The sequence below is a fragment of the Cnephaeus nilssonii genome (genome assembly GCF_951640355.1).
Source record: "Cnephaeus nilssonii genome assembly, chromosome: 12".
In the NCBI taxonomy this organism is placed as follows: Eukaryota; Metazoa; Chordata; class Mammalia; order Chiroptera; family Vespertilionidae; genus Cnephaeus; species Cnephaeus nilssonii.
Window position 1 is genome coordinate 24565701 of NC_137083.1, and position 27312 is coordinate 24593012.

Sequence of the window (27312 nt, forward strand, 5' to 3'; positions counted from 1 at the left end):
CAGAGGGGGTCCAACAAAAGGGAAGAGGCAGCCGGTGCAGTAAAGTCAGGGTGACGTCAGTCCAACTTGGGAACAAAGATCATTGGCTAGAGGGGTGGAGCTAATGCAATCCTGCAAAAATTGGGGAATACATAATCCCAGACAAAGGAATTCTCTCCTTCTGGTTCCTCTTGCTTTGCTCCTGCTTCAGGGCACTCGCCGGGCGCTAGCCTGCCATGTGGCCCTAGAAACTGCATGGCCAATGACCATGCAGACCCCCACATGCAATGGACTGCCGCTGGGAACACAAGCTAAAGTAGCCAAATGCTGGACTGGACTATGCATCTATGGAACAAAAACTCTGGGCAATGGCTTTGATCTTAGCCCTGCCAAAGACAAAATGGGACTGTTTCCATGGCAGGATAGAGGGAGATGTGACCTTGGAAACTCAGGGGTTTCATTCCACAGAAATAAAGCTTTCCACAATACCTCGTCCTCTCATGGGGGCCTCAGGAAATTCTCATTCCTGCAGCACCCCAAGAAGCCCACTTCTCCCAGCAACAGGCGGGGACACAGAGGATACCCCACCAATAACAATATCTCCAACTTTTCTAACAGCCCATTCATTTTTTCCTAAAAACTATTTACTCTCCCCTAAATCATTTATATCCTCCCTTCCCCTTAACACGTGAGAATAAACAAGTCATGTTTTCTGTCAAAGAACAGTTTAGACAGCCGCCATTTTGGACTGCGTGACTTGGCAGCCACTATGTCGGCCGCATGGCTTGCAGCTCCCTGGGGGCCACCATCTTGAACCAGCAAAGGCCAACCTCTCCCTTTGAATTAGCCAATTGCGAAAGACTGCGTGCCTGAGCTCCAATCAAGAGTGAGGAACAGGTCACGTGTGTCAGGGATTATAAAGCCAAGCAGACCACCAGCTCAGTGTGTGCGTGCTTCCAGACCAGTGCTGTGCACTCTTCTAGGTAGAAGTAAAGATATTTGCCTTCCTGCCTGGCTCCCGAGTATGTTTTGTGTTCTACCAGGACCCCTGAATTTGGGGGCTCACCCTATTTCTTACATACAGTAATAAACTCTCAAATCTCACTGATATAGGGGATATTCACTTTTTTGTTCCTGTGATGCACCAGTGTGCATATTAAAAATTAATAAATTTGTTTACTTTTCCTCTGATTAATCTTCTTGTTATCAATTTATTTTATAGACCCAGTTATTAAACCTAGGAGAGCAGGGAAAGTCTTTCCTTTCCTACACTGTTAAAGGAGCCACAACAAGTTATACACTGGTCATGCAGTGCTATTAACTACATCAATTTTCAGAAACTCAGGTATTTTCTCTTACTTCCATTTCATCTAAACCTTTGCTTCTTCAGATGTGGTCTCCAGACCAGCAATATTGACATCACCTGGGAGCTTATTCAAAACATAGAATTTCAGGCCTTAGGTAGACCAACTGAATCAGAATTTGATTTTAATAAGATCACCAGAGATTTGGATGCACATTAAGGTTTACAACACAGCGAGTCCCAAATATTTGCTCCAGAAAAATTTTAGAAGCTTTATTCCAGGTGGACTGATGGAAGCTAAAGAACCTACTGGGGTATAAACTCTGAGAGGGGAGGAACCTTGTCTGCACATGGTACCCGGACAGCATGTATTTCAGAGCCGAATCCATAAACAATGTTAAATCATTTTGAGACAAGAGAATGAAAAATATCTCCTTATATCAAAGGTGACATATTTTCAAGTGTTATGTTTTTAAAAAAAACCTGTTTTTATATTTTATTTTATTTTTATCATTCCCCTATAAGCCAAACCATTAAACATATATCACACATATATTAAACACACACACACACACACACACACACACACACACACACACCACCGCCTTTGCCATATGGCACATTTAATTGGAGCATCATCCTATACACCAGAAGGTTGTGGGTTCAATTCTTCGTCAAGATACATACCTACGTTGTGAGTTCATTCCCTGGTCAGGGCATGTACGGGAGGCAACTGATCAATGTTTCTCTCTCTCTCTCTTCTCTCTCTCCCTAAATATATTCTTGGTTGAGGATTTAAAAAATATAGCCTGGTCAGGTGTGGCTCAGAGGTTGAGTGTCGACCTATGCACCAGGAGGTCACTAGTTCAATTCCCAGTCAGTGCACATGCCCAGGTTGCTGGCTTGACTCGATCCCCAGTAGGGGGCATGCAGTAGGCAGCAGACTGATGTTTATCTCTTATCGATGTTTCTCTCACTCTCTCTTCCTTCCTCTCTCTGAAATCAATAAAATGTTTAAAAATAAAATATAAAATAAACACAAAATAGATTAAAAATTTAGATATAGGACCTGAAGCTATAGAACTCCTAGAAGAAAACATAAGGAAGAGCTTCATAACATTGGTCTAGGCACTGATTTCTTGGGTATGACACCAAAACTACAAGCAACAAAAGCAAAAGAAAGGCAAATGGAACTACATCAAACTAAAGAATTCTGTACAGCAAAATAAACAAACAACAGAGTGAAAAGGCAACATATAGAATGGGAGAAAAATAAACTATACATAACTGATAAGGGGCTAATCTCCAAAATATATAAGAAAATCCTATAACTCAATAGCAAAAAAACTAATGGCCCAATTAGAAAATGGGCAAAGAACTTGAATAGACATTTCTCCCAAGAAGACATACAAATGTCTAACAAGTGTGCAAAAGATACTCGATATCATGAATCAGCAGGGAAATGTGAATCAAAACCACAATGAGATATCACCTCATATCTATCAGAACGGGTATTAGAAAACAAACAACCAAAACCAAAATGTAACAAAACCCTAAAAGGTAACATGTACTGGTGAGGATGTGGAGAATATGTAACTCTTATATACTGTTGGTGACAATGAAAAATAGTGTAGCCACTATGGAAAATAGCATGAAAGTGTGTCAAAAAATACAACCAGAATGACTATGTCATCCAGCAATCCCTTCTGTGCATTTATCCAAAAGAATTGAAATCAGGATCTTGAAAAGATATCTGCGCTCCCATGTTCATTGCATCATTATTTACAATAACCAAGATATGAAAACAATCTAAATGTCCATTGACAGGTGAAGGACAAAGAAAATGTGATCTATACATACAATGGATTACTCAGCCTTTTAAAAGAAGGCAATTCTGTGCTAGTCAACAACATGGATGAACCGGGAGAACATTATGCTAAATGAAATAACCTGGTCACAGAAGGACATAAGTAAGCACAACCAAAGTCACTCAAGTAGATGATTCTACTTTGAGTGACTTTGGAGCCTAAGCTTTTCATCGTCCCTGAAAGGACATCATAGCATTGCGTTCTCAGTTTTTCATGGCTGGCTAATTACCTGTGTCCTCCAGAAGTCAAAACGAAGATGCCTTTGAAATTGGTCCTTTCTCCAGATATCGGCCATTAAACAGCCCCTCACCATTTCTTCCTGGATAGAGATGGATACAGAAAGGTCAGTCTCATGTGATCCATCCTGCCTAGTTATGGAATGGTTACTCCACAGCAAACAAAGATTTGGGTATGTATTTGTGATGTAACTAATACCATGTGGATCCCAAATACAACTTCTAAAAAGAAAAAGATTCGCCTGAGACAAATGGAATCATCTACTATAAAATCTGCTACTAATTTGATTTCCTTTGAAGTTTCATATAATCAGCCAATTACAGACATGTTCTGATATGAAGGTAAAGGCACAGTTTTTACTCCAATGCTTCTCACTAGAATTGTGGATGGTTCCTGGCCATGGAGAACTATGTCAACCCCAAGGTTTGATTTTCTCCTTTATTCTACCTGTTTGCCCTTTGCACTTCTGTCTACATTTAAATGTTTTGCCATTTTCCCACGTGTATACCTTTAGTAGTGTTAGAAAGAAATGATTCAGGAGATTTGTGTGTGAACTGTTCGCCTTTCCACACAATGAGATGGTTTGTTTCCTATCTTTAACAAAGTCCTTAGGATATAATAGCTCCACCACTTACTTCCCTCAAATATAAAACAAATTTAAATTTTAAGTACTCACTTAATAGGACTGTTGTGAGGAAGATTCAATAAGTAAACATACAGAAAGGGTGTGGCATAGTGCCTGATACAAAGTAAGCACTAAATACATGTTGGCTATTGTTATTTATATTATTATTAACTTGTGGAGGGACTGACTTCCTCACAAAGTATCACCAAGATGTCATCTAAGAAACAAAATCCACATTTAGAGATTTTTAGGATTGGTATGAAAGATCTGAGATAGTTAATAATAACTAACATGTATTGATCACATTACACTATGTACATCATATAATCTCATTTAATCTTCACTATAACTCTGCAAGTAACCAAAATATACTTTAGAGAAATTAAGTAATTTGCCTAAAATCCCTCTTTGGTAGGAATTCAGCATGGATTTATAGCCTGGTCCATCAAATATGTATTCTTATATGCTCAATGTAATGAAGCAATAATGCATCCAATGCCTCACACATTAATAGCTATCACTTCTCAAAGTTTTTCCCTGTGCCATAACGATGAAAATGAGAAGTCACTCAGTTTAACCATGTGCCACGATGGCTAAAATGAGAGGTTATCCAGTCAGTGGTTCCAACATTTTGTATTTAATGAACTAATAAAATAAACGGGGACTAAACATGAGGTTGTTTCTCAATTATTCCTTTAAAAGGAATACATTCAGTTTCAGAGAAGAAAATCACTATATTGCTATTGTTTTTTTCTTTTGCTAAGAATTAATAAATCAAATAATAGGCCCAGGAAGTAGAATTTGGGATTCTTGACTCCTTGGACTATTTTTTTAATAGCATTTTCAATATTAAAATATACTTCACATAACATAAAATTCACCATTTCAGTGGTGTTCAGTATATTCCTTCTGTTTTGCAACCATCATCACTATCTGCCATTACTATCCTCAATCATCATCATATTAGCAGTTAGTTCCATCTCCTTGCAGCCATTAATCTTTCTGTCTCTATAAACTTGTCCTTGGGCAAATCTTTTATCTCTGCATAAGATGACTGCTCGGATATGTGATTTGTTTTTTATTCTTTGACGTCAAAATCCAACTGCCTGCCCCAAGCTTCAACTTGGTGTGTGGTTCTAGTGGTATATGTAATATGTATGATGGAAAGTATGATAGAGAGTATAAATCTCTTAAAAGAGCTCATCAAGGTTAGCAAATGCTGCCATTAAATGGACTTTAATATGAAGAATATACTACATACTTTCTACATATGAAGAAATGTACTGCATACTTTCTGCATTTCTACTGTCTACATTCATTACCAACTTTAGATTTTCCTCATAGTCTCTCTTCTTTCATTAATTTGGTACTTACTAATGTAGCATACCAAATTACATATACTTGAAACTTAATTTGAAGACTGTCAATGTTTTCAATAATCAAATCAAATTAGTATTATGAAGGGTCATCTTATTTTGTTAGAAGTTACATCTAATTGTAGGTTCCCAAATTCTGATCCAAATATGTGCTCTACTTAGTTGCTCCATTCTCCATACACTCATGTTCTTTGTTCACTTCTTAGGCAATTTTAGTCGAAAATAGAGCTCCAAATGTATTATTGTGTCATTGTGACCCATCTGTTTCCATGCCTCTGAGTGGACTATGAGCTACTTGAGGACAAGGACCTTGTCTTCACGTTTGACTTTCCAGCACAGTCCCTGGTACATGGAATAAACTAATGCTGTTGAAGAAATGGGATTTCAACACATAAACAAACACATGTAACAAAGTTTACCATTATTAATGTACATTTAATTATATTACTCAATATTCAATTATATTACATATAGATGAGATAGTTTTATGTAGATCACTACATTCCAAATATTAGATATCTTAAAAATTCAAAATGACATATTCTGAACGCCACAGGATGCTATGTATCTCGCTTTTATGTAGCATTATTTTGTAATAACCTGTAAAGTAGTTATTACACACACTCGCTACTAATAGGGCATTCACCACAGTGTAATGTAACTACAAGATGGGAGGAACACTGAATGGGAAAATTTGGAGATTAAAGTCAGGTGACCCAATCTGCCTTTGGGCTAACACTGCCTGAACGCCTTTGGCCATTTCCAAATCTGAATATTCGGGATGTGCATGTATTTAATACCATGCCTAGCGAACTGGTTTAAGGATGGAGCTAACCTAAGCTAAGGGCCCGGCCTTTAGCAGGCCGTTCATGAATCCTGGCGGACGCCTCAGCCCTCAGGTTTGAATTTTGTTTTTACACATTATGAGTCTTTTCCAGTCACGGAAACCTACCCTGACATCCAGTTTGTCCCTTCAGAGACTCGTGGTAAGGCCGCAGAGGTACAACAGACACAACATCAGCAACCTTCCAAACGGAAGGGCTGCTAAACCCGCAGGAGGCGCGCGGCCGGCCTCCAGCATCCCAGCATTCCCCGCGCCGCCCCGGTCGCTCTTCTCCCGCGTCTCTATGGTAGAGCGCGCTCGGAGGCGGCAGCGGCGGCCGTGGTGCGGGCGAGTGGGTCCAACTTTCCAGCTGGCCTGAGCGGGTCGGGGCGCGGAGGGGCGCGATGTCCGAGAAGAAGCAGCCGGTAGACTTGGGTCTCCTGGAGGAGGACGACGAGTTCGAGGAGTTTCCTGCGGAAGGTGAGCGGCGGGGCCTCGGCCTCGCGGACGGTGACTCAGGCTTCGGGATGGAGGAAGCGGGGCAGCGAGGGCCCCGGGCCCAGGGGCGCCCGCGGGAAGTTTGGACCCAGCGGCCGGCCCTGGAGGCTCTGCGAGTGCGACCCTCCGTGCCCCCGGCTTCGGGCTCGTCGCGTCCGGGTGGGGGCTCGCCGGGGAGGCTGAATGCCTCCTGCTTCCTCCTTGGGCCCCCCCGACGCCGGTGTCCGGGAGGGTTGGTCCTTTTCCTCTTCAGCCGGCTGCCTCGTTCGTGACTCCATCTCTTTTCCCCTTGATTTTCTTTGGTTTAGCCGCCCTCCTTGGCCTTCTCACCTTCCAGAGTTGTCGTTCCTGGGTAGGCCAGTGCTGTGACTTTTAGGACGTTACAGATGAAGTCTAAATGCATGTTAATACGTAGGGTGGGAGGGTCAGGTGTTGGTGCTTAATACACGTGTTACTGTTTTACTCTTGTTCCTCACTCATTTTTGATTACTTAACTTTGACCTAATCTAAGTTTATAAGGATTTTTTTAGGACCCTACAATTCTATATTTTTGTGAGTTTCATGGTTACCTAGAGGAACGAATCCATTTTCACAAATCTAGCCAGAAGGTACTGATACTTACAATTTTTCAGAGAGACACCGAAGCTTGGAACAGTTGAGAAACTTCCCAGTGTCACAGAACTGGCCAGCATTGATGGGCAGCTGGTCCATTTGACACCAGAGTTCTTCAACTCTTTCGCTGTTTATTTAGTAGATTTGGTTCTGTTTGTTTGTTAGATCGTTGTGGCTACTTAGATTTTTTTTCAAAATTATTTACTTTATTGGCTAAATGTTATAGTTAGGATAGATATTTGTCTCATAAGAAAAGGAGGTTACTATTGGGTAGTCTTTCTGAAGGTGGTAGAAAGAATTGTGGTTAATGGTGTACACATTTGTTACCTTAAGCAATTATTTGCATCACTAAAATTGTCCTAAGTTATACCCATCGTGATTCTATTAAATCATAAAACCACACAGCTGGAACATTTGTTCTTTGTATATATAGTGCACTCAGTTGTTGTTTTTTAATGGAAGAAGAAAGACATTAGTGTACAGACTACACAAATTCATAAACTAGCCCAAGCACATTTCTTTTTCAATTCTGGGATTCATTATACATTGTGGGGATTGTTTGTCTTCTGTTTTGATAGTAGCTTTATCTTCAGACATGTTTTCTTTACCTCACTTTCAAGTTGGTTCATAGTCCTCCAGCTTGGAACTAACTATGCAGTAGAAAACTGGCTTATTTAGGGCAGGATCCATTTCTTACTTAAATTTCATATTTCAAAATAGCATTTATTCATTGTTTATCATATACAAGGTGCAATATTAGGCCCTTTATTTAAATTAGTCTAATTATCACCACAGTCCCGAAGCTCAAAGATTTTAAAAGCTTGCCATTTAGTGGTTAGTCTCAACCAAGCTTTATTCTTAACATTTATCAAAGTGCCTGGTACTTTTTAGATGTTCAATAAATGCTTGTTGAATGAATGAATCTGTATTTAAAATAAGTAGCTGAAAATTGACTGCTTAAAAAGGATTTCGAGATAATTGTGTACCTGATGATATACATGATTTTTCTCAACAACTTTCATCTTACCAGCTTTTGCAGAATATGAAGTTTGTTCCTGTTCTATGTTTATGTTGTGAGCAGCAATTTGTTGAAAATGTTTGTAGTTACATAGTAAAAAATCTCATTAAAGATAAAAGGAAAACCAACGAATATTTTTTGTGAAGAAAAAGGCCTTCACAATAGACTGGTTTATTAGTATTAAGTAATTCACCATTTATTGTTCAACTTACAGAATATTTGTGGTCTTCAAGTTTGAATGTGTAGAACCAACCTACTTTCATTCAGGAAACTCCATTTAGAATGACAAAAACATTTGAAATTACTTTGTTTTGTTCAGGTTTCTGTATGTTTCTTCTTTGGTTTATAATTCAGTTTTTCTTACATGTTAATTTGAATTAGTAAGATTTTTCTGGATACAAAATTACTTTGGAGGTGAAATCAAATATTTACTAATAAAAACTTCAATAAGTAACAAAACTAAGTATCCGTCCAGAAGTTATATATACATATGTATATAATTTGTGTGTGTTTATATTTTTTAAATACAGAGAACTATATTTTATATAACATTTCTTCTACTTGACTTTTATATTTTATGTCTTAGGCACATGTTTACACATTAATGTAAAACTTTACCTTATGCTTTTTAATAGTTGTGCACTACTAGTCTCTTGTATGCATGTTAAGTAAGCTACTTAGCTTTTGTGTTTATCAGATAAACTTTTAGAGAAGGATTTGCTAGATCAAATTGGCAGGTGCATTTATATTTTTTAATATAATTTTTTACTTTTAAATAATTACAAACTTACAGAGTAATTGAAAGTTCATTCTTTTTTTCCCTAAACCATTTGAGAGTAAGTTGCCAACCTGATGCCCATCACCCTTGCGTATTCTAATTGGAATTTCCTACAAAGACATTATCACAGTACAACCATCAAAATTGGAAATTAATACACCAATACATTACTATCATCCACAAATCAACTTCAGGTTTCTCTAATTGTCTCAAAAATGTCTTGATTTAGAATCATGGATCACTACATTCAGTTGTCATGTCCCTTTAGTCTTCTTCAGTCTAGAGCGATCTCAGTTTGTCTTCAACTTTCGTGATTTTGACACTTTTGAAGATTATAGGCCAGTTATTTTATAGAATGTACCTTAACTTTGACTTGTTTCATGTGTCCACATGATTAGATTCAGGTTCTGCACATTGGCAGGAATATCAAAGTCATGATGCTGTGTTCTTATTGCACCTTGTCAGGGAGAACATGTTTTTCATTTGTTCCATTACTGATGATGTTCATTTTTATCACTTTATTAAGGTAGTGTCTGAGAGAGTTTTCCATTGTTAGATTACTAATTTTCCCTTCATAGTTAACTGGTATTTTGTGAAGAGGGATTTTTAAACCATGTAAATACAGTATTCCATTTATCATCAAACTTTCAGTTTGTTCATTTGCTTATTCATATCAGTACAGATTCATGGATTCTCAGTCAGTGGGTTACAGTTTATTACTATTATTTACTTTCATCCTCAGATTGTCCCATATTTGAACATTGGGAAGCCCTTCAAGCTATCTTTGACCTTTTGACATTAGTACTACACTAATCTTTGTGTAGTACCTTCAATACCTTCTGGTACAACGACGTATTCCAAGCTAATCTTGTACTTTCCCTGCTCCATTCCTGGAATCAGCTATTTATCCAAGGCACATTCCTTTTATTGGAGAACTAGTAGCCCTGCGCCCGCATGCGTGAGTAGCTCGCTGCACCGCCCTCCTGTAGCTCTCCGAGGCTCGTAGGTCGTAGGTCATTGCCCCGCTCTCCTGCTGTTTGGTTGTTACGCGTCAAGGTGTAACGACCATTTGCATATTACCTCTTTATTATATAGGATGATATTTAGAAGGCAATATCTTAATTCCAGTTATGCTAATTGCTTTTGGGACCATCTCAGTAGAAGGAGCTAGGAAATGTACAAATGTGTGTATACATATATACACTTTTATATCTATATTGTATGTGTTTGTATAAAATTATGATTTCACACAGAGATCTCCAGTATCTGTTTGTCACGGGGTTTATTCTGTGTTTTTTTGCCCCCCTTTCCATATTCATAGTACCTTTCCCAACAGTGAGATAGATACCTGGCTTCCATTACCATAAGTATATTGTCTATTTGGTCATCCTCCTCCCTAACCAATCTTTGTTGCCCCCTGCACACAGAGATGCCCTCCTCATTCCACTTGGGTATCAACATCCTATGTCAGGCCACCCTCTCCCCTCCTCCCTCCAGTATTGGATGACTTCTTCACCCTGTTCAGGCTCTGACATACCAACCAAGCAGTGCTACTCCTCCACAGGCATGCTACCCCTCCAAGCTCTGCTTGGGCTCTGACACCTCATCAGGGCTAGGTACATTTTGAAATTTGATGTATATTTTCAAATTGCCTTTGAGAATGATTACAGTAATTAACAGTCCCATCTACAGTTCACCTTTTTCCTCATTAGGTTGTCTATTTATAATAATAAGAGCATAATATGCTGATTAGACCGGACAGCTGAATGACCTTCCTGACATCCTTCTGGGCAAAGCCGTGGCTGCAAAGGTCGAGTCCCTTGCACGAATTTTGTGCATCAAGCCTCTAGTATTCCATATTAAACATTTTAGGCATTGCAGACCTGATGTATGAAAAATAGTGCATCATTTTGATTTGGATTGATTTCTTTGTATGAGATTGACCATTATGTTTTTCATTGAACTGTACCTTCTCCTTAATTGCCAGTTTCTTTATAACTAGAGGCCCAGTTCATGCACTAGTGGGGTCCCTCAGCCTGGCCTGCGGAGATCGGGCCGAAACCGGCTCTCTGACATCCCCCAAGAGGTCCCAGATTGCAAGAGGGTGGTTCTTGGGTGACACACCCCAGAATTGGGCTCCCTCCTCTCTGATTCTGGGTGTGTCACCCGAGAACCACTGCTGCCAAGTGACCGCAGTTTAGCAGCTACTGCATTAAGCGTCTGCCCCTGGTGGTCAGTGTGCATCATAGCTACTGGCCTGTCAGCCAGTTGCTTAGACTTTTATATATATAGACTAGAGGCCTGGTGTACGAAATTCATGCATGAGGGGGGGTGTCCCTCAGCCCAGCCTGCACCCTCTCCAATCTGGGACTCCTTGAGGGATGTCCGACTGCCCGTTTAGGCCCGATCCCACTGGGCAGTCGGACATCCCTCTCACAATCCAGGACTGCCAGCTCTCAACTGCTCGCCTGCCTGCCTTCCTGATGGCCCATAACCACTTCTGCCTGCCAGCCTGATCACCTCCTAACCACTCCCCTGCCAGCCTGATTGATGCCTAACTGCTCCCCTGCCAGCCTGTTTGCCCCTAACTGCCCTCCCCTGCAGGCCTGGTCACCCCTAACTGCCCTCCCCTGCAGGCTTGATCACCCCCAACTGCCCTCCCTTGCAGGCCTGGTCCCTCCCAACTGCCCTCCCCTGCTGGCCATCTTGTGATGGCCATCTTGTGTCCACATGGGGGCAGGATCTTTGACCACATGGGGGCAGCCATCTTGTGTGTTGGAGTGATGGTCAATCTGCATATCACTCTTTTATTAGATAGGATAGAGGCCTGGTGCATGGGTGGGGGCCGGCTGGTTTGCTCTGAAGGATGTCCCGGATCAGGGTGGGGGTTCCCTTGGGGCATGGGGCGGCCTGGGCAAGGGGCCTCTGGTGGTTTGCAGGCCGGCCACGCCCCCTCGCGACCCAAGCGGAGGCCCTGGTATCTGGGGTTTATTTATCTTCTACAATTGAAACTTTGTAGCCTGGAGCAGAGCCAAGCCTTCTGCTTGCTCCATAGTGGCAGCCATTTCTGTTGGGATTTATGTATCTTCTATAATTGGAACTTTGTAGCCTTAAGCGGAGGCCTGGGCCGGCCAGGGTGTGCAGAAAGTTTGTCTTCCTCCATCGCCGGGGGCAACCCAAGCCTCCCACCTGCTCTCTCCAGCTCCGTGGCTGCCGCCATTTCTGTTTGGATTTATGTATCTTCCATCATTGAAACTTTGTAGCCTTGAGTGGAGTCCTAGGCCGGCAAGGGCAGGCGGAAAGCTTGGCTTTCTCCATTGCTGGGGAAACCCAAGCCTCCCTCCTGCTCTCTGTGGCCGTAGCCATCTTGGTTGAGTTTATTTGCATACTTGCTCCTGATTGACTGGTGGGCATGGCTGGTGGGTGTGGCTGGTGGGTGTAGTGGAGTGATGGTTAATTTGCGTATTACTCTTTTATTAGATAGGATTTTTGGATACTAATTAGAGTCATATGAGGATAGCATGGTTGTATTAGTCTGCTCAAGCTGCCATAACAAAATTCCATATTCTGAGTGGCTTAAACAACAGCAATGTATTTTGTCACTTTTCTAGAGCCTGCAAAGTCCAAGGTCAAGATTATCGCTGATTCATTTCCTGGTCAGTGCTCTCTTTCTGGCTTTCAGACTGTTGCCTTCTCACTATGCCCTTTCAAGGTGACGACAGCAAGCTTTCTGGTGTTTTATTTTTCTATAATGGCACTAATAGTTTCATCATGAGGACTCCACTCTCATGATTTCATAGGATCCTAATTACCTCCAAAAGGCCTCATCTTCAAATAGCATCAAATTAGGGGTTAGGGCTTCAACATAAGAATTTGGGGCTTGGGGGACACAGACATTCAGTCCATAACAATGATACGTGTAAGTGCATAGCATAGAGTTTGGCATAAAGTTGGTATTCAATGAATATTAGAGGCCTTTCTCTTCTCTCCCCAATCTGTTTAGGGCTTTGGATTTTGGATGATGTTTGATATTTAATTTACTTAGAATTTGAACTATTTTTGACAAATATTTTATTTGTAATTTTAGGTATATATGCAATTAAGCTTGTTGAGTTTATGGGTTATTTGATAATTTATTTTCTAGTATTAAAATTTTTAAATTAAAAAATATTGTTAATTTTTTTCCAAAAGTACTTTTTAAAATAGTGTGATTATTTATATAAAATATTATAATACATAGAACAGTAGCATACATTGTTTAAGGTTGTATACAATTGGACAACAGGTATAAAAAAATACAGGGGAGTGAAAACCTTCCAAATCAAGATATTGGTGCTTGAGAGGGGATAGTGAGAGGTGTGACCAGTATATTATGCAGTAAAAACTGCTTAGAAAAATTATTTGATTAGCTCTTTCACTGATTCTGAAAAGAATGAACAAGCAATAAGCAATCCTGATTTACACCACTCATTGAAAGATGTGGACTGTGAAAACATTTAGGGGAAAATGAAAGTTTTAGAAGTTATATTTTTCTTCTGAGGTACTAAAAATTCACCAAATAACATTACCTCTCCAGTTTTGTGTTCTGTTGTATGTGTAATGCTTGGTAGAAATGGTGTTGTCTTTGTTCTGGGACATGTTTCTTTTATCTCTATCACCCTTCAAGTTCCCTGGCAGTGATTAGCATATAATAAATTACTTATTCATTGGATATATATATTTGTTGAGTGCTTCCTGTAAATCTGGCACTGAGTAGTGCAGAGAGAGAATGCTACCAACTGACATTTTTCAATACTAAATGTTTCAGATACACAGCAGCCTTATGGTTTTATATTTGGGGCTCAGGAAAAGACCAAGGTTACAGTTAACTAGAGGCTGCACTTAACCAAATTTGATTCCTTAGATAGATATTTGTCTTTGGACTTAATGATATAAATGTCAGTGGAGATGATGGCTCAATAGTTTTCATACCAAGCTTGAGCCTTTCAGTATTTTGCAGGTGCTTATCTGGAATGTGGGTCTCCAAATCCTTTCCTCCCTACCTTCAATTAAACCATCCTAGCTTTGCATTTGACTGTCTTTATCTGTTGGGCTTCTGGTTGGAGGTCCTTTGGTTTCCTTTCAATTACTGCTGCTGGGGGAGTGAGGAGGGTGATTAATCAATTGATAAAGTACAACAGCAGTTGAAAAGAAGGGGGAATTATTTCTAGTTGTGTACTACCTGAGATAGCAACATTTGAACAGAGTTTTCAAAATACAGAAATGTAGGAAAGGAGTTTCCAAAAGAAGGGCAAAGAAGTAGATGCTTGGAGGTGGAAAATCAGTGTGTAAATTTTGGCTATGACATAGTGGTTGCAAAGCAGGTAGTTTGGGGCCTAACATGGAAGGCTTTAGCCAAATGACCAGTTTGGACTTTATCCTTAGGTAGGTGGGACGTGGATTTTTTTGTTTGATATGTGTGTGTTTTCCTTCAGATAAGCAGTTTGGGGAAAATTAACCCAGAAAAATTAATTTGAAAAGATGGAAAGAGATAGAGTCAAGGAAGCTAATTAGTAATAGCTTAGGTGAAGAGTAAGGGCCTGAAATAGATTATTATTAGAAAAGAAGTGAGGAGAGTGATGGAAGAATAACAAGGGAGCTTTGGCAACTAGTTTGATAATGGAGTGTTGGTAGTAAGAAGAAATCAAGTTTGTGATTTTGCACTTGGCATATCTAATGTATGACAGATGGTGGAGTTCACATTGGATACTCTTGTTTCAGTAGTATGGAGGATCAGAATGAGGGAAATGATGAGTATAGGATATGAGGGTTTGGGAAAGATGAGAGTAATGGCTTTGGAGAATTTTTTAAGAGAGAATTAAAAATCATCGATTAACAAAGGTAACCGAAGTCAATATGACTTTGTAGTGGAATCATTCTGCCAGATATATATTTTTAAAAATTATTTATGAAAGGAATTGTTTGAATTTCCTTTTGTTAAATTATAAGAAAAATTATAAATGGTTATATAAGTTATTTTGAGCTTCTTTTCAGACTCCTGGCAACAAATGACTAAAAGGTCACCAGTAGTCTGGTACCAACATCATTTATTACTTGCTTTTAGGTTGCTGCTCTGAAGTTCTTCATTGACATTTTGGTTCTTGTTAGAGAAAATATAGTAGTGCAGTGGTGCTATGCTAGCTATTGGTTTCTTAGCCACTGAATATCGACATTAGATCTCTAGGGTATAGATATTTTTGTATCACAATAACCTACAAAAGTGACATTTAAGAAAAAAGTTTTAACTTATTTTATACAGCTTAAACAGAAATACATGTAAATTTATCTCAGAATGACTAGATATAGTGTGGCTAATCATATTCATGAGCATAATGATGCTATTTGCAAGTATTGCTGTTATTTTTTACACTCATCTGTGATGGTGAGTGTACAATTTACAACTTTTCTAACTTCATCTGTCTCATTTTTCTTTATACATGCACTTTTTTTTATTTGAAGAATCTTTGTTGGAGATTAGTTTGTTTATATTCAGAGTAGCTTTGCTATTAAGGAATAATGATAATTTGATGCTCCTGAAAACTGGTATAGATTAGAACAGCGGTCGGCAAACTGCGGCTCTGTTGACTAATGAGTTTGCGACCACTGGGATAGGGGCTTAATCACAAGGAACAACAGCCTGTAATTATTGGAATCGAGAGTCTAAACATTTGCAACCCTATTTGGTATAAATTGAATTTCCTCTTTACTTTTCTCCAAAATGGTATCCTTCATACTTTTAAGGTATTTTGTATGTTGGAGGGTGGGGAGAATAAGTAATCTTAAGAACAGAGAGAGAAAAATCTTTTCCCTCTTTAATGTCAAGGTGACACTTAGATAAAGTATATGGGATCTTTGATAGCTCAGATTTTTGAAATTTAAAGCCTAGTCACAGATGTAATTCTCACTGACAAATGTGAACAAAGCCATATTTGAGGGCAAAGTCTTAAATAATTTAGAATTGCTAGAAACTTATGTATTAGGCATCTGTTATTGGTTATTTCTAATTCTGACTTCTTAAAATATGATAATTTTTTTACCAGTACACATCTGGAGGCCTGCACACTGAAGTCAACACAGATGTCGTTATTTAAACGATTAATCACAATCCTGGCAATGCATTTAGTGTTGAAGATAACATGTATACTTTTTAACTCATCCACATGTTGAAGGAAGGCATAAGCTATGAATCTGTTATCCTTGTTTGATTTTGTTGTTTTGACCTCTTAAAAAAAGATATTTCTGGGTTTAAGGCTTCAAAATAAGTGATTAAATAAAATTGCATGATTATCAGTGTTAGGTTGTAATTGAAAATTAAAACACAATTCAGTCAGTGATATATTGCAAGAGATGTCAGCCAAATCCTAGAGATTAAAATAGTCACAGCTTGTTTATGTTACGTGTTCACTTAGTAGAGTTTACATATAACTTACATATATTGTAACATATATGCATATGGAGAATTTGTAAGTGTTGAAAATAATATTTAGGGTTCTTATACCTGTCACTTAAACTTTTTACTTAATATAGTTTAATACATTCCTAGTTAATATAGAAAATCTTAAAAGTTTCTACCTAAAATAGATTATAGATTCTGGTTTTTCACTGTGAACACTAAGTTTCTTAATGGTACTTTTGTTAAATAATTTAAAATACTTAAGTGGTAGTTCAAACAGTTAATTATTGTCCTGAATTCTTCATCTATGGTGGTTGGAAGGATAGCATGGCATGGGGCTTCTGTGCATCTTACTCCTAGGATAAGACATTAAGGTTAAAAAGTATATTCAAATTTATGTGATGATTAATGAATTTAACTAGCTTTTCCATTTTTTGTATCCTTGTATACTCAGGAGTGTCATAATTATGAAATTCTGTATAATAATACCAAAGAAATATAGAACTATTGTCAAGTCTTTTTTTTATGTGTGTGTATGTGCTCTACCTAGAATTTTCCCCTCTTTCATAAGGCATTTTCTTTTTTGGGGGGACTTTATTTCTACCTTCTTTCTTTTCCTTTCTTGCCATTAAAGTAGAATTAGGTGGTTGTTAAAGGAGGGAAGAGATGCTTTGTCCTTATGCATTAAATGACCATCAGAATTCAGCTCAATAAACTAAAAATTATACCACTCTTGAAATTTAAAAAAACACACAAACTGTTCAAAGTAGTATCTCTGTATTATGTTAAGAATTTTTACTTTTTCTAGCCTTTTTAGAATTAAGGATTGGGGCTTCTACAAAAAAAAGTTATGAAATACATATGTTTCTGCCACTCTGAAGCAGTTGGGTACAAATTAACAAGTATTTTTTTTTTTTAGTCTCTCAAAGTTAAAAGAAATAAAGCTAACTTGAAGACATGTGAATTCATCAACTAATAACAATGTTGAAATCAAAGTTTTGAATCAAGTCATAATTAGATTAAAAATTCCTGGAGGGCCTGTGTCTTTATTGTTCTGAAAAGGTTAGTCGGAGATATGTGAAAAAAATATTCTTACTATTTTATATTTCTAACTTGAATCTTTTGAAACATTACATTTCCTTTTTAGAGACCAGTGTAGATGGAAACCATGTAGTGAACAATTTAGGAAGCTGGTTAGTTGTTCAGACTGATGTGAGGTTTGGTGTCTTATAACCTTGACACAATTCATTTGTGACTTGAGTTATATTATCCCTTTTACTCAAGAACGTATTATCCAGCAATAATGAATTCAGATTGTTTTGTGGAACATTAAACTTCATTAGGTAGCTTTATAAAGACTCCTTAAAATATCAGTAAAACAAATATTTAATTTGACAATTTCTATTTCTAGACTTATCCCAAATATATTTAGAGTCTAGGATTTGATATCATGAAATAATGGTAGAAAAAGTTACTAAATATTTTCTTGTAAGGCAGTCTTCATTTTCTCTATTTTTTGGCAGTAGTAATGGTGGTGGTTTTCAAACAAAGAAGGGTATAATGTACACTGATCTGTAAGGCTTTTTCTGTCTCCAAAATTCTGTAATTTTAAACAAGTCCTCAGTCTTAGCCATTTTATAAAAACTTGAAGTCTAAAGCCAAAAACCTGCTACACTGCAGTTTATTGAAATTGTTTTATGTGAAATTTTTATATGGAAGGCCTTAATGTCATTAAAATAAAACAAAAAAAATCCTAAATTGTCCATTAATACTATTAGGCAGCTCTAGAGCTATAGATTATAATAACTGGAGGGAATGTGGAGTAATAGTATTATAGTTATTGTTCACTTGCTGTAAAAGGGGTAATGGATTTAGTTGTTTCATTACAAGTTCAACATACAGGAATATAAACTTCTATAAAAGATACGTTTGAGATTATTTGAAGTGTTTTATTCAGTTTTAAAATTATTTAGTTGATTTTTAATGATATAATATTACAGAGAAATATATCTACTGTTTGAAATGGGGCTTCTTTGATATTTAAAATTTTCTCTTAGGATACACCTCATATTACCTTTTCTTAATGTCCCCCTCTTGTATCCTTAATATTGCGATTTCTGCCCCATTTATTTTTACCCTATAATAGTTCACTTCTTTCTTATTGAAATGTCTATTTTTAGAAGAACAAAAAAAGAAAGTTTATATAGAATATTATAATGTACAGTTATAATGTACATAGTAAACAGTTTGTTATTTATTGCAATGGCACTATGAGAATAACAGTACTGTTTAGTCCCTATACCTAATGATTAACTTTGGCTTAACTAAGAAACTTTTCTAGTTTATAAAAGTGTAGAAATGTTAGTCTTTCGGTTTATCTTTAGCTTTGGGAATAGCTATATCTATTAAATTGGTTTATAGTAGCTGTCTGATCACTCTTCCTTAGACTGAGGAAAATCCTGAATATGGTTTCCTTTTCTTTAACTTCTTAATGTACTCTTCATTAAAAATATAGTTAATTTCACACACAGAATAATAAAATTTTTCAGTTCAAGTTTTAAGATACTTCTACAAGAAAAGAGTAAATGTAAGAATATATTTAGCTCAGCCAACTTAATTTTGAGATGTAATTAGTACTTACTATTATTGAGTATTGCTATTGTTAAGGACCTCAGAGAATAGGATTTCAGTTTAGGTAATAGCAATATTCCCTCTTTGAGAACAATAATATTACTAGGAGATATAAAAAATATATGCAGGTAAAAATTCATATTTTTTATTATTGAGAGTTTTTACTAATGAATATACATTCACTGCCCTATACAATGATTAAAGTTAGCCATACATTTGACTGTATGTTATTGCTTCTTAGCACCCTGAAATAAATTGCCTCGGAAATTTTTTCATATTTTTTTAGGCACTCTGGCCTTAAAAGATAGTTCCCACATGGTCTCAGGATCATTGAATGAAGTGATCACATTTCTCAGAAGCAGTCTTAAGTATAATTGAGAATTTTACCTAACTCATTTATAATACACTTAGAAGCCCGTTGCACGAAATTTCGTGCAATAGACCTTCCTTCACCTGGCTGCTGGCACCAGTTTTCCGCCAGCACCAGTTTTCCTCTGGCCACCCGCTGATCGGAGCGCCTCCCGCCAGTGGCCAGAGGAAAACTGGTGCTGGCGGAAAACTGGTGCCGGCAGCCACGCAATCTGCCACCCCGAGTTCCCGCCACCGGCGCCTTCTGCTGGCCCCATGGGTCCTCCCGCAGCGCCTAGAGGAACGCAGCCACCCCGAGTCCCGCCCCCAGCCTCCCACCGGCCCAATCGTGGGCGTAGCGGAGTGATGGTTATTTGCATACTTCCCTTTTATTAGGTAGGATGATATTGTTGATATCTTCTATCTTGAATTATGTACTCTTGGCTTTACTGAAGCCATCACTAACCTCTGTTTTCTTCATATTGACAACTCAGGAAGGGAACTTAAGAAGTATAGTTTCTAAATGGAACTACAGCATTTTATTAAGTTTCTACTATGTGCCCAACACCCAGCTGTAGGCATTAGAATTACAAATGTAATAAAATGCCATTCCTACCTGAAGGTGTTGAACAGTATCCACAGGAATGGCGGGGGTTGTTTTAGGCATCTTTGGTGGATGGGTATATACTGTGTACGATTGGAGAGGAGGGAACAGAAAGGGCCACAGTAATAGTCCGTGAAGGGAAAAATTACTCCTCAATTAACATAGTGGCAGTAAGAATAGGGAGGGGGAGACTAAACTCTGGAGATAGTTGGGAGTTGGAAAGGATAATGACCATGATAGTTGAAGGAGAAAGAGTAGCTAAGATACCTCTCATGATTCTGCTTTGGGGGACCTGGTAAATGGAGGTACTTCTATTCATAAATCATAACGAAGACATATCACATTTAAAAATTTTTGCTGCCGAAACCGGTTTGGCTCAGTGGATAGAGCATCGGTCTGCGGACTGGAAGGTCCCAGGTTCGATTCCGGTCAAGGGCATGTACATTGGTTGCGGGCACATCTCCTGGTGGGGGATGTGCAGGAGGCAGCTGGTCGATGTCTCTCTCTCATCGATGTTTCTGGCTCTCTATCCCTCTCCCTTCCTCCCTGTGAAAAATCAATAAAATATATTTTAAAAAAAAACAAATAAAAATTTTTGCTGATGCATAATGTAACAAATAAAATGCGCATAATGTAACAAATAAAATGCTTATAGTATGTGTCATTGCTGAATAGCTTTAAATCTAAATGTGCATTATAAGAAAAGCCTAACTCACATGTTTTGTTATTTAATTATTTTTCTTTTTAGGTTTAAATGTTCTTAGCCATGTTTCTAATAGGTATCTACTAAGATGAAGCTAATGGCTAGGACCTATTTAAGAGAGAATGTAATTCATAATTACTGATTTTGAAGGGAAGGGATTCAAACAAAAATTTACAAGATCTGATTTAGAGTTCTGTTGTGTGTTTCACAGCTATTTGTTGTACATATGCTAGGTACTGTTTGAGTTTAAGAATACAAAAATAAAATATAGTTGTTACTCTTGAGCTCAGACACTCATAATATGATTGTACAGTATGTAAGTGCTGTGATAGAGATATACACAAAAGAAGGGATCTAATCTCTAAAGGTAAGGAGGAGGAGAAGGGAATATGGAAGGCTTCCAGAGGTAATTTCCAAACCGATTTTTAAAAAACTATTTTTCTGACATTTTAATTTTGAAACTTTCAACCCTGAAAAAAAGTTTAAAATAGAGGGCAAGTGGGGCATGGTGGTGGTGAATTGAGTGAAGGGGTCAGAAGGTATAAACTTCCAGTTATAAAATAAATAAGTCATGAGGATATCATATACAGCAATGATGACTCTAGTCAATAATGCCATACTGCATATTTGAAAGGTGCTGAGAGTAGATCTTAAAAGTCTTCATTACAAGAAAAAAATGTAACTGTATAGTGATGATATTAACTAGTCTTGTGATCATTTTACAATATACATAAATATCAAATCATTGTGTTGTACACCTAAAACTAATGTAACATGTTAATTATACCTCATTTTTTAAAAGAGGTATGTTTATTTCTATCATGTATATCATATATGATATATATAAAATATATATTGAGAACCATTTGTAAGTAAGTTGTTGATAAAATAACACTTAACTCTTAAAATTTCAGTGTACATGTCTTAAGGAATAAAGACATTCTCCTCTAAAACAATCAAATTTAAGAAAATATTTAGTCTACTTTTTATTATCTATGCATGAGTTACCTTTTTCATGTGTAGCAGTTTTGAATTTCAGGCTGATATCTTCCTGTTACTCAGCTTACCTTAGTGTTTTTAATGCTATGTTTTGAAAGATTGTGAAATAGACCTTATAAAAGTTGGTCCAAGGAGAAATCAGGAAAGTAAATATCCTCCTGAAATTAAAATAAATTTTCATGGCAAATATAATTTGTGTATTAACTTCTGTTTTAGATTATCTGCAAATTCAAGAACTGAGAGAACATATGTGACAGCATAAATTGAGTTTTAAAGAGGAAGATTACCATTTCTCATTCTAGTATATATGGTATTAGATGTTTTGAATTGTTCGAGTTTTCGGGGCAAAGTTTCTGAAGTTCTTGTATTTATGGAAATAATATATGAGAACTATTTAGACAGCATCTGTTTCTGTTTTCAGACTGGACTGGTTTAGATGAAGATGAAGATGCACATGTCTGGGAGGATAATTGGGATGATGACAATGTAGAGGATGACTTCTCCAATCAGTTACGGTAAACTTTAAGCCAGATTTTTATATAACTTAGTATTAATTGTAAGCACAGAATATGTCATCTACACATGATAATTGAGCTCTTAAAAGATAATTAATGTTTGAAATACATTTTTGGATTCTAAAAAGTAAGACATATTGCCTTCATTTCTTGTGTTTCTAAATATGAATACTTTGTGTAAGTGAGTGCCTAGAACTTTTGTTCTTTCTAGGCTCTTGGCAAAAGTGGTTAAATAGAAGCATATTTGCAATTTCTTATCCTTGTGGGTTTAATTCTGTTGAAGTTAATTTTCTGCCAATATTGAATAACTCGGTAGAAATTAGAATTGTAGTATTCCAATGTGTAAATGTACCATAGTTGTTTTATCCTCTCATCTGCTGATGGATACTTTGGCTGTTTCCAGATCTTGGCTATTGTAAATAATGCTGCAAGGAGTATATAGGTGCATTTATTCTTTTGAATTAGTGTTTCGGGTTTCTTTGGATATATTCCCAGAAGTGGGATCACTGGGTCAAAAGGTTCCATTTTTAATTTTTTGAGGAAACTCCATTCTGTTTTTCACAGTGGCTGCACCAGTCTACATTCCCACCAACACATGCCTGAGGGTTCCCTTTTCTTCACATCCTGGCCAGTAATTGTTGTTTGTTGATTTATTGATGATAGCCATTTTGATAGGCATGAGGTGATATCTCATTGTGGTTTTAATTTGCATCTTTATGATGATTAGTGACCTTGAGAACATCTTTAAGTCAGATTTCTCCCAAGTCTCTTCTGACTTTCATTAGTCAGAAAGTAGCACTTTTCTTTTAAAAATTAAATCAGGACATTATTGCATGCTACGAATTTATTGGGAACTTTTAATAAATGTATTTATAATTGGAATTCTTGTCACTACCACATTTTGCCTTTTTACTAGTTTGGAAATAGAGTATTATCCATATGTTCTTTGTGGCTGGTTGTTTTCATAATACACCTCCACAGTGCTCTTATGTTCTCTGTTGAGTTTCTGCCTTTAGGTTTGTGGATTTCCATAGTGTATAAATCTTGGTATCTCCATTAGTGAATAATATATTTCTCTTTATTTTCCTGTTTGAGTCATGAGTATTGTTCCCCACAAGGTTGTTCATATGTCACCAGCTTTGTCAAATAGAACGTATTATTGTGATGGAAGTGTTCTGTAACCCATTAGTGTGATTATTGAGCACATGAAATGTGGCTAGTGCAGCTAATGAACTACATTTAATGAACTAAATAGCCACATGTGAATACTATATTGGACAGCATAGCCTCAGATAATATTTATATTTCTGCTTTGAAAGACTTGTCTTGATTAACAAGTCTCCAGCAAAGATGCTCTTCCTAGTCTTTGTAAAATGCATTGATGCCTTTAGTGTGGTATTGTAAACCATGGTAAAAAACATGCTTTTCTATCTTCTGATGTTATTTGGTCCTAATCCCATCTAATTTTGGAGAGGCAGTTGTACTTTAGTCAGTCATATTCCCTGAGTTCTAACTCCAAACCTGTCTTCAGCAACGGCCTAGCATAAACTTTCCATGTTTCTTTCTCTTTTAGTGTAGTTACCTTTAGCAAGTAGAAGTAGAAAGAAAAAAGATATCTGTGTCTCCAAGTAACTAAAAGTCCTTTTGTTTTTGCTATTTCTGATATATTTGTTTCTCTGTATATCAGAAGTAGGTAGGATTATCAGATTTTCCTGACCCTGCATCACATTTTACATAAAAACTATGTTCTTGATTTACTAGTACTGTGTCAGTATGTCAGATATAGCCACTGGCATATAACAGTAGTTTTTTTGGATAGTAAGAGGTGTTCCCAAACCTACTAGTGGCTATTAGTCTTCTTCTGTTGTAAAAGGAATGATGTTTTTTTGTTTGTTTGTTTCAAATAGTATGTATTCACTATGTGTGTCTCATTTCTTCTCTTTGCTGGATTTTTCCATTTAACAGGCTTTTGATATTAGTGTTTTTATATTGTTTTATGTTTTGTGATTAATGGCCTTGATTTCTTTTCCTTTTGATTTCTTATATATCCTAAATTTTAGCAAAGAAGTTTCATGTTCTCTAAGAATTTAGCTAATAGGGAAGTATATCATTATTTTGTATTTGTAAACAATTTATAAATGTTATTGGTTACTACCTCCTGTTAGGAAGTCAGATGGGTGTTTTGTTTTGTTTTGTTTTTGTCATTGTTGTTAAAATAAGAGAAAGTAAATAATATACATTAATTGTGTTGAAGGCATCAGAAAACTTATTTAAGAAACTTTTAAAATTAATTTAATTTTAAATAGGAAACATATGAAGGATAGGCATTATAATTTTAAACTTCCTGGGTGGGAGGGCAAAAGAAACATTTTAATTAAATTTAGCAAAGGAAGGGGTAGAGTCAGAAACTTGTGCTGATCTTTATACCCCTACTCTAGCATTTTACCACTAGTCCATACTGCCCTCTACACCTGAGCAGAAGAAAGATGATTCATATGAATAATCTCTGGCCTTAATATTAGTCATGGACTTTAGGTTAGTATCCTCCTACATAATAAAAAGGCAATATGCAAATTCATCACTCCGCTACGCCCACGATTGGGCCGGCTGGAGGCGCGGGGGGCGGGACTCAGGGTGGCCGATTGGCTGGCGGTAGGAGCGGGGGGCGGGGACTCGCGAGTCCCCGCCCCCCGCTCCTACCGCCAGACTAAACGGCCGACGCTGTGGAAGACGCTGGTGGTGGCCGATTGCCTGGCTGCTGGCAGCAGTTTTCCGCTGGCCACCTGCCGATCGGAGCGCCTCCCGGATCGGAGTTCCTCTCGGGGTGGCTGATCGCACTGGCGGGAGGCGCTCTGATCGGCGGGTGGTCAGAGGAAAACTGCTGCTGGCAGAAAACTGGTGCCGGCAGCCAGGTGAAAGTCTATTGCACGAAGCTTCGTGCAACAGGTTTCTAGTTTATTATAAGTAACTATTATAATAAATAAATATAATAATATTATAAGTAACTAAAATTTTTAGGAAATTGAAGGAGTTTGAGGAAATGAATAATAAATATTATACATCATTCCCACCATGTGCTTTTTACATTGTTTTTACACTGGATAGTATGATAGTGGCTAAGCTAAATTACACTTGAGGACAAATGATGTAGGGCACATTAATCATACTTTACATTTATATTATGTTTTATCATGGATTGGCCCTCAAATAATTTTGTGGTCAACTATTATAAAGTCAGAATTATGGCAGGTAAGTTGCTGGTGATATTTGGAATGGTAGTTTAAATAGCTGAAATTCATTATAGAACTAAACTTTATTGTGCAAATGTTTTATGTAAGGCTGATCAACTATTGCAGTTGACATTTTCAGAAACTTCAGGTTGAATAAATTATTTAAAATGATAAAAAATGTCTTTTTAAACTGTGTATTCCAATATAACTTTTGAGATTTTTTTAATTCACGTTAAAAATTAGGAAAGTAAAGTCTCATTTAATAGTTTATAACTTACCCTAATATATAAAAAGCCAGGGGCCATCACGACCGAAACAACCAGACAAACGACTGAACAGCAGGCTGCGTGGGGCAACCAGGCCAGTAGGGAGACAATTGGGGGCGACCAGGCCAGCAGGGGGGCACTTGGGGGCGACCAGGCCAGCAGGGGGGCAATTGGGGGCGACCAGGCCAGCAGGGGGGGAAGCTGGGGGCAACCAGGACAGCAGGGGGGGGACAGTTAGGGGCAACCAGGTTGGCAGAGGGGGGCAGTTGGGGGTGACCATGCTGGCAGGGGGGGCATTAGAGGCCCGGTGCATGAATTTGTGCATGGGTGGGGGCCGGCCTGCCTGCTGGTCGAACTCCTGGTCGAGGGGACAATTTGCATATTAGCCTTTTATTTATAGGATATACACTGAGTGGCCAGATTATTATGTGTCCAGAGATCATAATAATCTGGCCACTCAGTGTATGTAAATATGGAAAGCAATCTGTTCCATCTTTTATGTGTAAATAACAGTAATACCTATTGTGATGATTATGAAATCCCTAAAGATTGATATCAATGTCTTGTGTTCTTAACTATATGGTTAATGATTCTTAAAATTTATTTAAATATTTATTATTAACATTTTATGGTATTTGGAAGATAGTGAATTTCTTATATTTCTTCTATAAATAGATTATCAGAAAATTAAGGAATATGAAATACTAATGGGAAATTAAAATTTTATTAGCATTGTGTTGATTCACATCCAATTTCTTATATAGATTTATTTCTAGGGACTAAAATAATTTGGTAGTATTTTTAATTGGTGCCTAGATTTAGCTCATTTTTAATTTATTGCATTATTTCTAAAAACCACCTGTTTCTTTAATCTATCATAAAGAATGTCTAGTGATATTATATTTTTGTGTTTTATTTTAGAGCTGAACTAGAGAAACATGGTTATAAGATGGAGACTTCATAGTATCCAGAAGAAGTGTTGAAGCAACCTAAAGTTGAACTATTGACTGAATTCTAGGGCACAGAATCCAGGATGAATAAACTTAAAAAATGTTTATTTCATTACTTGCTTGGCTTTATTTTTGCTTTTGTAACACAAAAAATAAATGTTTTGATCTAATTTTGGTTTGGTTCAGAAGTCTTAATTTTTGCCTCTAATAATTAACTTTTTCATAGTATTCATGATTTTCCAGGACTTGATTATATAGTGAGAGTAAATTTTCCTATTATGATTTTTTGTTTTAATGTTAACTGAGGCTCAGAGAGGTTAAAATGAAATGAGGCTATAATCCATATCCCCAATTCAGTAGTTTAACCATGTCAATTAAATATTAGTCTTATTCATAAGGTATTCTTTTAAGTTACTTTTAAACTTAATCTCATCTGTATTTTTAAAGCTTAGACATTTATTCACATTTTTAAGATGATTCTTCAAAACCTGTGTTTTAAGATATTAATCATTTTAAA

At 37.2% G+C, this 27312-nt stretch overlaps 1 protein-coding gene and 1 long non-coding RNA gene across 2 annotated transcripts in view; one reads left to right on the top strand and one right to left on the bottom strand.

Moving 5' to 3' along the window:
• LOC307108646 overlaps positions 1-6423 on the bottom strand; it is a 117192-nt gene extending 110769 nt beyond the window's left edge. Inside the window, exons 1-2 of the long non-coding RNA XR_013814327.1 lie at positions 6341-6423; positions 3380-3469 (exon numbers count right to left, since the gene is read on the bottom strand). This is a non-coding gene — a long non-coding RNA (uncharacterized lncRNA). The remainder of the gene's footprint in view (positions 1-3379; positions 3470-6340) is intronic.
• Positions 6424-6502: 79 nt separating this feature from the next.
• Positions 6503-26965, top strand: SEM1 (SEM1 26S proteasome subunit). The gene is made up of 3 exons (XM_079786799.1): positions 6503-6691; positions 22256-22349; positions 26767-26965. Exons 1-3 carry the CDS (start codon positions 6616-6618, stop codon positions 26807-26809), a joined length of 213 nt encoding a protein of 70 aa, XP_079642925.1. The 5' UTR covers positions 6503-6615; the 3' UTR covers positions 26810-26965.
• The last annotated feature ends 347 nt before the right edge of the window (positions 26966-27312 follow it).

What these genes read in the sequence shown, in the direction of transcription:
- SEM1 (XM_079786799.1), top strand. Translation starts at nt 6,616, where the DNA reads ATGTCCGAGAAGAAGCAGCCGGTAGACTTGGGTCTCCTGGAGGAGGAC. An exon ending in CGAGGAGTTTCCTGCGGAAG is followed by an intron (nt 6,692 to 22,255) that starts GTGAGCGGCGGG and finishes TTCTGTTTTCAG; the next exon opens with ACTGGACTGGTTTAGATGAA. An exon ending in GACTTCTCCAATCAGTTACG is followed by an intron (nt 22,350 to 26,766) that starts GTAAACTTTAAG and finishes GTTTTATTTTAG; the next exon opens with AGCTGAACTAGAGAAACATG.